We start from the raw sequence: 14,616 nt of genomic DNA, 5'->3' as shown, positions 1-14,616 counted from the left end.
AGAAGGGCCACAGTGACGAGTTCAGGTAGCAATACACTTTTGCAAAAGTCCTGACATTACAGCTTGACACCATCACGTTTGACTAAGGTCAAAGCGGGCTAGATTCAAAAATGTCCTTCTATTCAAGAAAGTCGTCTTTCCAGGAATGAAATCAGGTTTGATACAGCAGAGGTGCTGCTTCCATGTTCCTCACGAACGCCATTTCCAACACTGTTTGAGGGCCCCTCCGTAACAATTTTTTAGGGGTCACAGAGAAGTGGGGAGCAGAGATTGGCACCCACTCCATCCATCACAGGAGATGACTGTGTCTTATCCATGTCTCTGGATCCAACCAATGGACTTGCAATGGGGAGAGGTGCCGAAACAAGCACAGATATGAGCTACATTGTGCTGAAATCATAGAATCATAAGGGTTCCTGAGGGTCATCTAGTCCAATCCACTGCAATGCAGGAATCTCAACTAAAGCAACCATGACAGATGGCCATCCATGGCTATAGGGCAGGGTGGAATCAACCTGGTCTGGGCAGGGCCAGTGCCACTTATAAGGGATCTTCAACAAGGTGCCCTCTAGGTCTAACCAACCTCAGTATGGTGGATCCTACATCCTATTCCACTTTGATGGGTACCTCCCCTCACCAATAAAAAACCTTATGATGTTGCATCAGCAGACATGGACAACCATTTTTCTTTCCTTTCTTAACAAGGTGTCAGGCTTCGGGGAATTCTATCCCTCCCCCAGTGGCAGCAAGAAGCAGAGAAAAACAAAGTAGAGTTCTTACTAATGAGTTTATTCAATCATTACAGTGAGAGAGACAAAGGAATGCAGTCAGTCTCCCGTTAATGGAGTTGCTCCAACTGAGTCCCTGCTCCCTCCTTTCCTAGCAACAGCACTTGCCCTTATGGTGGCCACCAGGGGCTCATTGTCTCTGAGTCCTTTGCTCTTGCACTCTCAATGAACGCTGGGTTCTGGGAGAAGGGGGGTCAGAAATACTCTCCAGTGACAAGGTGTCAGCTGGCTGCTCAGCTTGTCTTCTCCCAACACCTCCCAACTCTTCTGTCTCTGAGCTGTGACCTTCCTCGAACCACTGCTGTAATTCAATACTGCTTTCCTCTTCTCTGGAAGCTTCGGGAAGAAAAGTGAGGCAGGGGCCAGCTCCACCATTCCTCCTCAATCTTATCCCCTTCAGTCCAGTCCCTGATGCTAGGGCAGTAGGGCTGGTGACATAAATGACATAAGCAGAGCACAAAGACCACCAAGGCAGCAGACTATGGAGAGGACGTTCTGGAGGACAGGAGGTGTGGTGGGGTGTTTGTGTGTGAGCTGCAGTCTCACTCTACCCTCTGTTTCTGACTGCCACTGGTCCAACTGTTCTTGTAAAAAAAAGGGGGGGGGTTGTCAGCCCTTTTGATTCCTGACATTTGCAATTCCATGTTGGGAGCTAATACTTGACCTGGAGCCAGCTTGATTCCATCATTGCAAATGAGCATGAGAAGGGTTGTGAGAATTGTTCCTTTATTTAAAAAAATTAAATTGAATTTAAATACAACACATGAAAAGCGGTGTTGTTTTTTCAGCGAAGAAAGAAAAATGCAAAAAGGTGTAGTAGATCACTATACCAGTTGTTAACTGTTAACAATTACCATTTTCACCTACTGCATTTCATAGATATGAGTTCCAAATTCACCTACGGGACCGCCTCTCCTGGTGTGTCCCACAGAAGACCTTACGGTCTTCAAACAAAAACATCTTGGAGGTCCCGGGCCGCGGGGAGGTTAAGCTGGCCTCAACCAGAGCCAGGGCTTTTTCGGCTGTGGCTCCAATCTGGTGGAACGCTCTGTCACAAGAGACTAGGGCCCTGCGGGACTTGACATCTTTCCGCAGGGCCTGCAAGACAGAGCTGTTCCACCAGGCCTTTGGCCAGGGCACAGCCTGACCCCGTCCTTTGGCAATCCTCACAGAACTCTAGCCCAATGGTTGCCATTAATTTGATTTGAACTGATTTTATAATGAACTGATTTTAGAATGTTGTATTATTTTACTGTTGTTAGCCGCTCTGAGCCCGGCTTCAGCTGGGGAGGGCGGGATATAAATAAATTATTATTATTATTATTATTATTATTATTATTATTATTATTATTCATGGAAAGTCTACATCTATAAGCAATCCACTCATAGGTGGCAAGCGTAGTCATGCCTACAATCCACTGAATAAATGGAGCCATACACTTTTATTTTTCCAATGCAGCAACATTGACCTTTTGACCACAGTAAGGTCACAGAGAATCCATTGACATTGTCCAGTTGTCAAATTCGATATAGCAGGTATGTAGTTCAAAAAAATATTATCCTCTGAAAACTTTAGCTTTTTTTGTGCAGTCATATTTATATAATTCACCGTTTTCTCCCAAAACTTTGTGAGTATAGCAAATTGCAAAAAACATGTGAATTGGTCCTTTACTTATCAAAGTAGAGGAAGGACCAGTCAGAAAGAAGCCACTTACCATGTCTTTCCCACTTCCATTGGATGTTTTGCAACCAGCAAGGCAAGCCGAGATGTAGGTGATTCCGTTTTCCCCGCATATGGGATCCCATTCATTCTTGGAGCAGATGCAGCCCGAGTTGCACTCCGAAAACAGAGTTCGTTCCACCTGTTTGTGGCTGGAGAAAGGGGAAGGGAAAATAATTAGGAGATGCTTTACAGAGGCTGCTGTGGGGACAGAAGCAGCTCTGCAGGTGGGGTGCAGCCACTATGCAAACTTTTGGGCTCTCCAGAAAGAAGAAGAGGAGGAAGAAGAGGAAGACAGCAAAGAGGTCAGCACGGTGCAAATGCACTGGAGGAGCCAGTCCCGCAGTCCTCCGGGTGCTTTTGCACCGCGCTGACCTCCCCACAGCCTCCCGCCTGGTAAGCAACAGGGACTCACCAGCCAAAAAGATAGCATAGCAGCTATGCCCCACTCAGCAAGCTGTGTCTATGTAGGGAGGGAGGAGGGGAGAATTCTCCTTGCCACTAATACTCCATTGGATACAACCCAATAGTCACTGAATTTCCACTTATGTCACAGAAATAAGTGGGCAACCACAAAGATGAATGGATAGTCAAATTGTACGAGTACTTGGAGCTCGCGAAGCTGACAGATGCAATAAGAGATAAACCTAAAAAGGTGGTGAAAGAAGAATGGGAATGTTTAAATAATTATCTAGGGGATAAGGGTTCATCAAGACCTGGTTATGTTTAGAATGATACCGCATAGGGAAATGTTCTCTGAAACCAAGATGAGGGATTCTATGGAATGCAGATAGAGAGAATTGATAAGAATAAATCTGTTGTGACCTTGACGTACAATAGATGAGCCTTCTTGTGTTTTGGATCATTGCCCCCCCTTTTTTTCTTTTCCCCTTTTTCTTCTTCCTTCCTTCCTTCTCCTTTCCTTTTCCTCCCCCCCCCCCCCATAATGGCTTATGTTCTATGCCATGTACTTTGATATTTTTTGTAGTTTTTTAGCCGTTTCCATTATTAATATAAAGGATTTTTCTTTTGTAATCTTGGTTGTTTATATTTATCTGTATTTGTTTAAAGCAAAATAAAAATTATTAAAAAAAAAGAAGTGGGCAACATTGCAGACTCCAGTAACCATTATCCCCAGCCAGCCTGGTCAACGGAAATGTAATTGATTAATATACAGAGGAAGGTGTCTCATATGGAGTCAGGCCATTGGCTGATCTAGATCAGTACTGTCAACACTGGCTGGCAGTGGCTCATCAGTGTTATCTTTCCCAGTGCCACCTGGAGATGTCATGGATTGAACTTGAACTTCTGCATCCAAAACAGACGCAGCTATAGTCCTTCACCCAAAGGCTGTGGGGCAGTTTGCAACACAAAGCCACAAGAACTGAAAAGCAAACTTTTCAATACAACCCGTAAAAACAGCAGCAAACTATTCATAAAATTCCAACCATTGACATTCTCCACATCCAAAAGCCTGATGGAAAAAAGCATGTCTTCCACCTGTTTTCTAAAAGAAAACAATGGTGTGCTAGGTGCCCATAATTTCATTGACGGCCCCATTCACACCAAACATTTAAATTGTGATTATACAACTTTAAACAGTCTTGGCTTATCCCAAAGAATTCTGGGGGGTGTAGTTTGTTAAGGGTTCTGAGAGTTGTTTGGTTGCTCCTAGACATCACATTGCCAACAAAGGTCCGTAAAGTTAAAGCTATGGTTTTCCCAGTAGTGATGTATGGAAGTGAGAGCTGAACCATAAAGAAGGCTGATTGCCAAAGAATTGATGCTTTTGAATTATGGTGCTGGAGGAGACTCTTGAGAGTCCCATGGACTGCAAGAAGACCAAACCTATCCATTCTGAAGGAAATCAGCCTCGAGTGCTCACTGGAAGGACAGATCCTGAAGCTGAGGCTCCAATACTTTGGCCACCTCATGAGAAGACAAGACTCCCTGGAAAAGACCCTGCTGTTGGGAAAGATAGAGGGCACAAGGAGAAGGGGACGACAGAGGATGAGATGGTTGGACAATGTTCTTGAAGCTACTAACATGAGTTTGATGAAGCTAAAGGAGGCAGTGGAAGACAGGAGTGCCTGGCATGCTCTGGTCCATGGGGTCACGAAGAGTCGGACACAACTAAACAACAACAATAAATTCCCCTCACAGGAATACAATTACCAAATCTGTTTTAACAAGCAGTGCCTGGGGAATTCTGCCCCTTGTACTGTGGTTCCCAGTTGTCCACTAGGCAGCGCCAAATCCACACAAGGGATTTTTACAGTATATGATGTCATCATGGCATTGCACAATTGACAAGTGGGTTTCACAGCCCACCTGTCAGTGTTTGTCTGTGGGGTGGGAACCAGTCTTTATCTAGTCAAAAAGTTTCCTTACGCCTGGCTCTAGGTGCACAGGGCTATGAATGACTAGGACTAGGTTGCAGAGGTTATCAGAAAATACTCCAGAAATAGTGCTTCCTCGAAGAATGGCCAATAGCAGCTCTGTGACACTCTATATTAGTCTCTTTTGATGGGGTCACTGCCAACAGTGATTACCACAACCTTTCAAAAGATTACAGGAAGGCCTATGGACTGGATATTGATTCAAGCTCTGTTTCCTTGTCCCCCGCCTCTAATGTCGAACATGCTCAACAAGCCTGCTTTCAAGGACATGACATCCTTTTATCCGAGAAAAGCTTTTCCATGTTTACTCTTCCAGGCGCTGTCATCAACCTCTCTGAAGGCACAGATGCTAACATCTCCAGTACACCAGAGGCTGTGTTTATGAGACCAGGGGTTGGATGAGGAAATCATTTTTCCTTTTGGGATACTGATCCCGGAGTCAGAATTTTAGAAGGCTTATATAATGTGTGTATGGGGGGAGGGGCAGCTTTTGAAAAGCTATTTACCGTCTAACTAAAGCCCCTTCTGCTCTGTACATTTAAAGCAATGAAATACCACTTTAAAGAGTTATACCTTCCCCAAAACAATCCAGGGAATTGTAGTTTGCTGAGAGTGCGGAGAATTGTGGGGAGGCCCCTATTCCCCTCACAGAATCACAATTCCCAGAGTGATTTAACAATCAACCCCTCTTCCCAGGGAACCCGTGGAATTGTAGCTCTGTGAGGGGAATAGGGATTTCCTTGTAGCTCTTGGCAGCACCCTTAACAAACAACACCTCCTAGAATTCTTTGAGGGAAGCAGTGACTTTTTTAAAAAGCAGAGACCTTGCCAACAAAGGTCCATATAGTTAAAGCTATGGTTTTCCCAGTAGTGATGTATGGAAGTGAGAGCTGGACGATAAAGATCGCCAAAGAATGGATGCTTTTGAATTATGGTGCTGGAGGAGACTCTTGAGAGTCCCATGCAAGAAGACCAAACCTATCCATTCTGAAGGAAATCAGCCCTGAGTGCTCACTGGAAGGACAGATCCTGAAGCTGAGGCTCCAATACTTTGGCCACCTCATGAGAAGAGAAGACTCCCTGGAAAAGACCCTGATGTTGGGAAAGATGGAGGGCACAAGGAGAAGGGGATGACAGAGGACGAGATGGTTGGACAGTGTTCTCGAAGCTACCAGCATGAGTTTGACCAAACTGCGGGAGGCAGTGGAAGACAGGAGTGCCTGATGTGCTCTGGTCCATGGGGTCACGAAGAGTCGGACATGACTAAACTACTAAACAACAACAACAGCAATTGTTGGAATCTGTCTGTCTTGATAGGCAATGGAGTGAGCCTCTGAGGGGGAAATCAAATTGCTGCATTAGCAGCACCAAAGTGACCTTCCTGGGGTGCAAGCCTTGGAAGTGTGTATGGAGGTCTTGGATTGCCCATATGACAAGACCCCCTCTCTCAACCTTGCTGATGTGATCCAAAGGAAAGCAGAGCAAGACATTTGGCACCAACTTGGCGGCAGGAGTTGCCAGAAGGAGGCGTACAAGGCACCATCCAAACGTCTTAGGGACTCCACTCCAGATTTGTGCAGAGTTTACTCTTTAGATAAGGCGAAGGAGGTTGAGGATTAGAGTTTTCCTTCTCCTAGATGGGCTACATTTGCAGGTTGACAAGCCCCATCTGCTCCTCATTTCACTCTGCAGGATATGCAGAAACCACTGTCTTAAACGTTGGACCCACTATTGGTCTCATCCACTACATCTGTCATGCATGCAGGGGAAGCCCCTAACTCCCCAAACTTGGCCCTCCATATGTTTTGGGACTACAACTCCCATCATCCCCAGCTAACAGGACCAGTGGTCAGGGATGATGGGAATTGTAGTCCTCCCAAAAAAACAGTAGCCCTGGGGAGTATCTAATTGATTTTTAATTTTTTAATTTTATTTTATACTATATTTTATGCTGCTTTTATAATTAAGTGTTTTTAAGTGTTTTAAATTTGTTGTTAGCTGCCCTGAGCCTGGTTTTTGAACCAGGAAGGGTGGGGTATAAATAAAATATTATTATTATTATTATTATTATTATTATTATTATTATTATTATTAAACATCTGGAGGGCTGAGTTTGGGGATGCCTGCCCTAACTCATCAAGAGTTTAATGCCTATTAGCTACCCTCACTTGATTAGCTGCCCAGTCGAAGCCCTTCCTGTGTTGTTGCATGCTGACAGCTTCTAGGAGCCACAGGTGAGGGCTCAGTGGAGTGCAGGATGGGGACCAAAGGTGGACGAACTACCCCAGAAGGAGCATGACATGTTTTCCTTTAAAGTGGTAAAAGAGTGCTCAACGATTAAGATGAGTGTGCTGCCAAAGATGTTATTCTTATTTCAGACAATTCCAATAATTAAGGGGACAGCGATATTTAAAGAGTGGCAAAGAGCAATTTCAAGATATATCTGGCAGGGTAAGAAGCCAAGAATTATGTATAAGTTATTAACGGATGCGAAAGAAAGAGGCAGCTTCGCCCTGCCAGACTTGAAATTATATTATGAAGCTCCATGTCTCTGCTGGTTGAAAGAATGGATAAAGTTAAAAAATACTGAGTTATTGGACTTAGAAGGTTTTGATAACAGATTTGGCTGGCACGCATATCTATGGTGTGAGAAAAGAAAGATTCATAAAGGTTTCGAAAACCACATCTTTAGAAGATCTCTCATAGAAATATGGGAGAGATATAGAAGTTTATTAGAATCAAGAACTCCCCACTGGCTATCCCCGTTAGAAGTTATGAGTCTTAAGAAAGCCAATATGAGGGGGAACTGGATTACATATAAAGAATTGATTATAAAGGAAGGAGGAAAATGGAAAATGAAATCCTATGAAGAAGTGAAAGAGTATGTGTATGATTGGTTGCATTACTATCAGGTTAACAAAATGTTTTAAAAGGACTTAAAATAAAGAGGTTATGAGGTAAAAGAATCAAAATTTCAAATAGAAATAATAAACAATGAAAATAAAATTTTGTCCAAGATGTATAAAATCTTGCTAGAATGGTATACAAAAGATGAGGATGTTAAATCGGTTATGATACACTGGGCCAGAGATTTGGGTTATAATATACAGTTTAATGATTGGATAAAACTGTGGAATGAAAATATAAAATTTACGGCATGTACTGCGTTAAAGGAAAATGTTATGAAAATGATTTATAGATGGTACATCACACCTGTGAAACTGGCAAAAATGTATAAAACATGTAATAAGTGTTGGAAATGTAAAGAAAAAGAAGGAACATTTTATCATATGTGGTGGGATTGTAAGAAGGTGAAGGGCTTCTGGGAAATGATATATAATGAGATGAAAAAGATGTTGAAATATACGTTTGTTAAGAAACCAGAGGCTTTTCTTCTAGGAATAGTAGGAAATGAAATAAATAGAATGGACTGTAAACTTTTCCAATATGCAGTAACAGCAGCGAGAATATTATTGGCCCCAAAATGGAAACAGGAACAACTGCCGACGCTCGAAGAATGGAGAATGAAACTGATGGAGTATGCTGAACTGGACAAACTAACAGGAAAGATCAGATGTATACGAGATCAAAAGTTCATTGAAGACTGGGGAAAATTTTCAGACTATCTGAAATGTGTATGTGATGAGCAAATAATGCTAGTGGGATTTCAAGAAGTTCTGTAAATGAAAGAGGACTATTGTATTGATGAAAACTAAGTGTGTGAAGGTTAATAAAATGCAATATAAAATTACGAAATGTGTATTTAAAAATTTGAATAATGGATGATTTTCAGAGAGGTTGAAGGAAGTCTAAAAGAGAAAATATGTGATAAATTTAGATTGGATACTATAAATGTATGTTGGAAAATTTAAAAAAAAAAAAGAAAAAAAAAGAGTGCTCTAAATGCATCGTGCTGATACTAAGACTGTCTGAAAAATTCACACGGCTGAGAACACAACCGGTAGATCACACACATATCGGCTCTGTGTGCTGCAGTTCCTAAAGGAAACTTCAGTAGCAGTGAAAAGCAGCACATTAGCTGCAGTATATTTCCAAAGCGGTTTTTTAATTTATTTACTAAAATTTATATACCACCGAATCAGAAAAAAGCAAAACCCTATCTCTAAGCAGTTACAAAATATTCATTAAAAATAACAAGAAAATCATAAAATAATAAATGTGGATAAAATCCACAGATTTTTTAAAAACACATGTATGTACGGTAATAAAAGCACATGTATTAGTAAGCTAACCTGAACCGTTTTTGGCAGACATCAAAAACACTACAATGAAGGCACTTGCCTAATCTCAAAAGGCAGGGAGTTCGAGAGAGCAGGTGCCGCTACACTAATGAAAAGCTGTGAGTTCCCTAGATCAAAGCGGTCAAGTTAGTCCACACAAGTACAGTCATAACTCATGTTACGTCCGCTTTATGTTATGTTCTTTCAGGTTACGTCCCGCAGCGACCTGGAAGTACCGGAAAGGGTTACTTCCGGGTTTCGCCACTCATGCATGCACAGAAGTGGCGAATCGAAACCCGCGCATGTGCAGCTGCACCGCTATGGGTTATGCTCTTTTCATGTTGCCAACGGGCCTCTGGAACGGATCCCGTTCGCAACCAGAGGTACCACTGTATAAGAAGGAGGTGTTCTTGAAAGCCCATTTAGAACAGGATTTCACCATAGCTACTCCCCAGCCCTGCCCAGTTGAACATACCCTTTGTAGGAGACGGTCAGGCCTGCCACATCAACATTCTTGCAGCCGATGGCAAACAGCAGCAGCAGGAGGAGGTAGCCAAAGAAAGAGGATCCCAGGGACAACTTGGCCGCCCCCAAAACGTTCAGCCTGAATTTCTTCATGATCAGCCCTCCGGAGAAGATCCCCAAAGCCACAGCAGGGATATTGATGAGACCTACAGCCCCTCAAACAAAGAGGAAAATCAATACGACGTGGTCTCATTTTAGCAACCTACAGAATTCCCCTGAAAAATTCTGGTAGCCCATTAATTTTTTTTTAAAAAGCCAGTACCAGTTATTGCTCCTTCTGTTGGAACACAACACAAAAGAATATAGAGAAATACAGACACACAGCTCACATAACTCTGTATGTAATTATATAGATTTTCCCAAAGGCAAAATGTAAAAACAGGACATTTACATTCCACCAAGTGTCCATTTCGTTAAATATAGTCTTTACATAATGTATGCAATGCCAAAATCAGGTGCAGGTGTATGAGGGTTATTCATTCAAAAAAGAGCAAAGAATCTCTACAAGTGTACTTGTTGCTAAAGGATAATCCGCAGACTGGGGGGGTAAACCTATTCACATCCCCGGAAGTGTTGTACTGTTGCCCTCAATCACCCAAATTGCGGTAGCAGTGCCTCAGCTGTGTGAAAATCATTCAATTCTCTTTACTGAATGAATGGTCATTCGGATGGAACTTTGGCTTTGAGACACATTCCGTATTGCACTTGTGCATGATTTTGGTATTCCATACCTTCTGAATTGGACCCAGAGGGAAACGCTCGTGGAGTAAATCATGTCAGTTTTGCCTTTATGCAATAGTCGAGCTCCTGCACACACTCAGAGGTCCTTCTCTAGTCTCTACCCAGGCAAGCAACAAGCAATATCAGAGTTAAGACACATTCCAGCCATGAAGAGAGAATATGAAACACAGCAAGTAAGAAACGTGGCCTGAGGGGAGGTCTCAGGGTCAAATAGAGAAGCTGGGAGGGCTGGAGTTGGTCCCTGGGCCTTATAGGTACCAAATCCATGGGGCTCTGGGGGCTCTTGCATTAAGGCACCCACAAATTTCAGTGCTAGAGCCATGCACGCTGCATGGCACCCATGGCTCCGGGCACCTACAGTCACAGGGCCAAGCTGGCACTCCTGCCAGGTCTTATGTTGCCCAACTCTGTTTTGAATTAACCCTGATATCCACTAGAGCAGGGGTGTCCAACAGGTTGACCCCCCCCCAAAAAAAACGCTCAACAACTTTGATGGGTAGATTACTGCCAGGTTTTTTAAAAGTGGGAGTAGATCGCAGTCTCTTGGAAGTTGGACGTGCCTGCACTAGAGGATAATTGAAGTTTGGATGCCAGGCGCCATTTTGATTCAAGATGGTGACTTTGGTCTGACTTCACCCCTTTTTTGGCACGATGGGTCCAAGCTTATAAATTACCGTATTTTTCGCTCCATAAGACACACTTTTTCTCTCCTAAAAGGAAGGGGAAATGTTTGGGCGTCTTATGGAGCGAATGCAGGCGGGAGCAGGCAGGAAAAGCCTCCGAGAGCGTGGCCACGTCAGTCCCTTCTCCCTCCTCGGGAAAAAGCCCGCAAGAGCCGCGCGCTCTTTAAAGGGTGCGTGGCTCTTGGGGGCTTTTGCGGGAGGTGGGGGAAGGGACAGAGGGCAGCCCCTCAGTCCCTTCCCCCACCTCCCGGAAAAGCCCCCAAGAGCCACACTCCATTTCACGAGCCACGTGGAGCATGTGTGCAGCTCTTGGGGGCTTCCCCCCCGAGGAGGGAGAAGCCTACAAGCGCTGCACACATGCTCCACACGGCTCGTGAAATGTAGCGCTGAGCAGAGCCTGGGATGCATACAGGCTCTGCTCAGTGCTCCCTTTAAAAATATTTTTTTCCTTGCATTCCCCCTCTAAAAACTAGGTGCGTCTTATGGTCAGGTGCGTCTTATGGAGCGAAAAATACGGTGCACTGTCCATTTAAAAATCACAATATGTTTGGGTAGCACTGGGCACCCCCCTCTAGTTTTAATATACTTTTATAGCTGCTGAATGTGGAAATATCTGAGGTGGACCATTTTTTCTCCACCCCCATCCCCTCTCATCTCCCTACTGCCCAAAGACAACATATCGGGACATGTTTGGGTGTCTTGCATTATTATGCTATAGCTGTCTTTGCCAAACCCATGTCCTCTGGATGTTTTGAGCTATAACTCCCATCAGCCCCAGCCAGCATGGTCAACAGTCCAAAAAGTCTGGAGGGCCCCGGATCAGTGACTGTTGTCCTATAGTAACAGCAATAAACCTTTTGCCTATTCTTCTCAAGTGGCACTTCCTCTGCTTTGCATAATCTTAAATTGTTTCACACATAGCTAGAGGCTTAGCACTAAGAAAAGCTTGACATACAATGGAAGGCACTGTGTTATGGGCAATAATTGCTGTTGAGTGCCTTTTCTCCTCCTAAACAGCATTCGCAGATTATACTAGTTGAATAGGTGCCATGCCAAGAAATTCCAACTTCCATCTTCGAGGAACGAAAACAACAAAGTGTAATGCAGCTGGTCCAAAAATAAAACACTTGGGTTGCATCCAGCTAAGTTCTGCTCAAAGCAGACCCAAGACCATCAGGGCTATTCATTTCAGGTGGGTGTATTTTGAAGAGAACTAGCATGGGCTTCAACCCTCGGTATATATAAGAAGCTCCATGTTTGCCTCGCAATTCTGCAGCCTTTGACATATCCAAAGAAAACTCTGACCTGAAAACCATGCTTTGTTTCCATACCTAGCTTCCACTCAGCAAAGCTAGCACAGAGTGGCATCTATTTACATGCTGTACTTTTCTGTGTGGGGACGCGGGTGGTGCTGTGGGTAAAACCTCAGTGCCTAGGGCTTGCCGATCGCATGGTCGGCGGTTCGAATCCCCGCGGCGGGGTGAGCTCCCGTCTTTCGGTCCCAGCTCCTGCCCACCTAGCAGTTCGAAAGCACCCTTAAGTGCAAGTAGATAAATAGGTACCGCTTTCTAGCGTTTCCGTGTGCTGTGCTGGTGCAGGCTCGCCAGAGCAGCTTCGTCACGCTGGCCATGTGACCCGGAAGTGTCTCCGGACAGCGCTGGCCCCCGGCCTCTTAAGTGAGATGGGCGCACAACCCTAGAGTCGGACACGACTGACCCGTACGGGCAGGGGTACCTTTACCTTTACCTTTACCTTTACCTTACTTTTCTGTGTATCAGACGAGGTGTGTTTTTTTACTAAAAAATAAGGATCAAAATTTGGGCTTGTCTTATACACAGATAGTGCATGGTGGGGGACGTGTGATTGGCTGCTGCCACGATCTGGAGATTGCCAGTGGATATTGGGCGTGCTATTGGTGGCTGCGGCAAGGGTTGTTGCTGATTGGCTGCTGCTGCATCAATTGGGCAGACAACTGCTGGCTTCTGCCAGTGAGGGAACAGACGGTAAGCGGCTATTGTGACGCATGCGAGTGGCCATGCAGATCATGCGGGTGAGCTATTTTCTGTGATCCCCCCTAAAAAAGCTCAACAACTCTGAGCAATCTCCCCTCATTTTCTTAATTTGTAGTCCCCAAAATAGGGGGCGTCTTATACATGGGGGCATGTTATACATGGAAAAATACGGTAATCATTTTGAAAAAGCACGGCATTCATACCTATGACAAAATTGGTCTTCGAAGATGATTGCCCAAACTGCTGCTCAATGTATTTTGCTTTGTAAGTCACCATACCAATGAGAGAATTGAACTGGGTGATGCTGGAGCAGAGGTATAAAAAATACACTGGATTCCCAAAGAGGCTTTTCAGTGACGGCAGGAAATCTGCAAAACAAAACAGTGGCCTGCTGTTGACAAATGACTGGGAAACAACATGCAATGCAAAATTGTTTTCAAAGACTTCACAGGGTTCGGAATATTCCAACACACACAAAGATCAATGCAATGTGTTTCAGCCACATCCTCAATGGGCTCATTTGATGGTTCATCACCCAAGGGCAGGAAAGCAAGGCAGCGTAATTAGTAGAGACTGTTACCAAACTAGCTGATTTGAAAAAAGAGATTTTATAAAGTCTGAATGTGACTCAGTTCACCAGCCACATGGCCTCACCTCTAGCCATCTCGAGAAACTTCACTTGCTCTTGGTAGGTGATGCTGTGTTCTCTGTTATCTTCGTTGATGAACTTGGACTGCTCAGAGGAAGTGCTGGAATCCTTTCGGGTGTCTGGTCTTGGAAGATGTTTCGGTAAGAACCAGAAAGGGATAGCAGCAAGGATGCTGACCACCCCGGCTATTAAATAGCCAAGCCACCAAGCTCCTACCCACTGGGAGTCCTTGTGAGTTATGCTTATGCTGTCTGTGGAGGGAGGAAGAAATGAAGACGTCAGCCACCAGTAGGAACGGTTCAGTGGTCAGAGTGTCAAGACTAGGACGGAGGTTATTACACCAGTGGAATTAGCTAAAATGTACAAGACAAATAATAAATGTTGGAAATATAAAGGAAAAGAAGGAACATTTTATCATATGTGGTGGGAATGTAAGAAAGTAAAGAACTTCTGGGAAATGATATATAATGAGATGAAAAAGATGTTGAAATATACATTCTTAAAAAAACCAGAAGCATTTTTATTTGGTATTATCGGCCAAGACATTAATAGGCAAGATGTAAAATTGTTCTTATATGCAACAACAGCGGCAAGAGTGCTGTTAGCCCAGAAATGGAAGCAAGAAGAAATTCCGACGAAAGAATGGCAGATGAAATTAATGGACTATGCAGAATTGGACAAAATGACAGGAAGGATTTGAAATCTGCGGGACCAGAGATTTACAGAAGATTGGAAGAACTATATGAATTATTTGAAGAGCAACTGTAATCAACAAATTACGCTAGTAGGACTACAAGAAGTTTTGTAAGGAGAAATATGAGAAGTAATACAAAGTAGAAAAAGATAGAGATATTGGTT

At 43.8% G+C, this 14,616-nt stretch overlaps 1 protein-coding gene across 2 annotated transcripts in view; it reads right to left on the bottom strand.

Moving 5' to 3' along the window:
• SLCO1C1 (solute carrier organic anion transporter family member 1C1) overlaps positions 1-14,616 on the bottom strand; it is a 33,910-nt gene that overhangs the window by 11,969 nt on the left and 7,325 nt on the right. For both annotated transcript variants that reach the window (XM_083402037.1, XM_083402038.1), the window contains exons 8-11: positions 13,764-14,009; positions 13,313-13,477; positions 9,624-9,819; positions 2,504-2,660 (exon numbers count right to left, since the gene is read on the bottom strand). In XM_083402037.1, the coding sequence (XP_083258163.1) occupies positions 2,504-2,660; positions 9,624-9,819; positions 13,313-13,477; positions 13,764-14,009 (764 nt within the window). The remainder of the gene's footprint in view (positions 1-2,503; positions 2,661-9,623; positions 9,820-13,312; positions 13,478-13,763; positions 14,010-14,616) is intronic.

The sequence above is a fragment of the Podarcis tiliguerta genome (genome assembly GCF_965153285.1).
Source record: "Podarcis tiliguerta genome assembly, chromosome: 10".
NCBI lineage: Eukaryota > Metazoa > Chordata > Lepidosauria > Squamata > Lacertidae > Podarcis > Podarcis tiliguerta.
The sequence above is the reverse complement of the archived record's forward strand: the minus strand, read 5'-3'. Positions and strand labels throughout refer to the sequence as shown.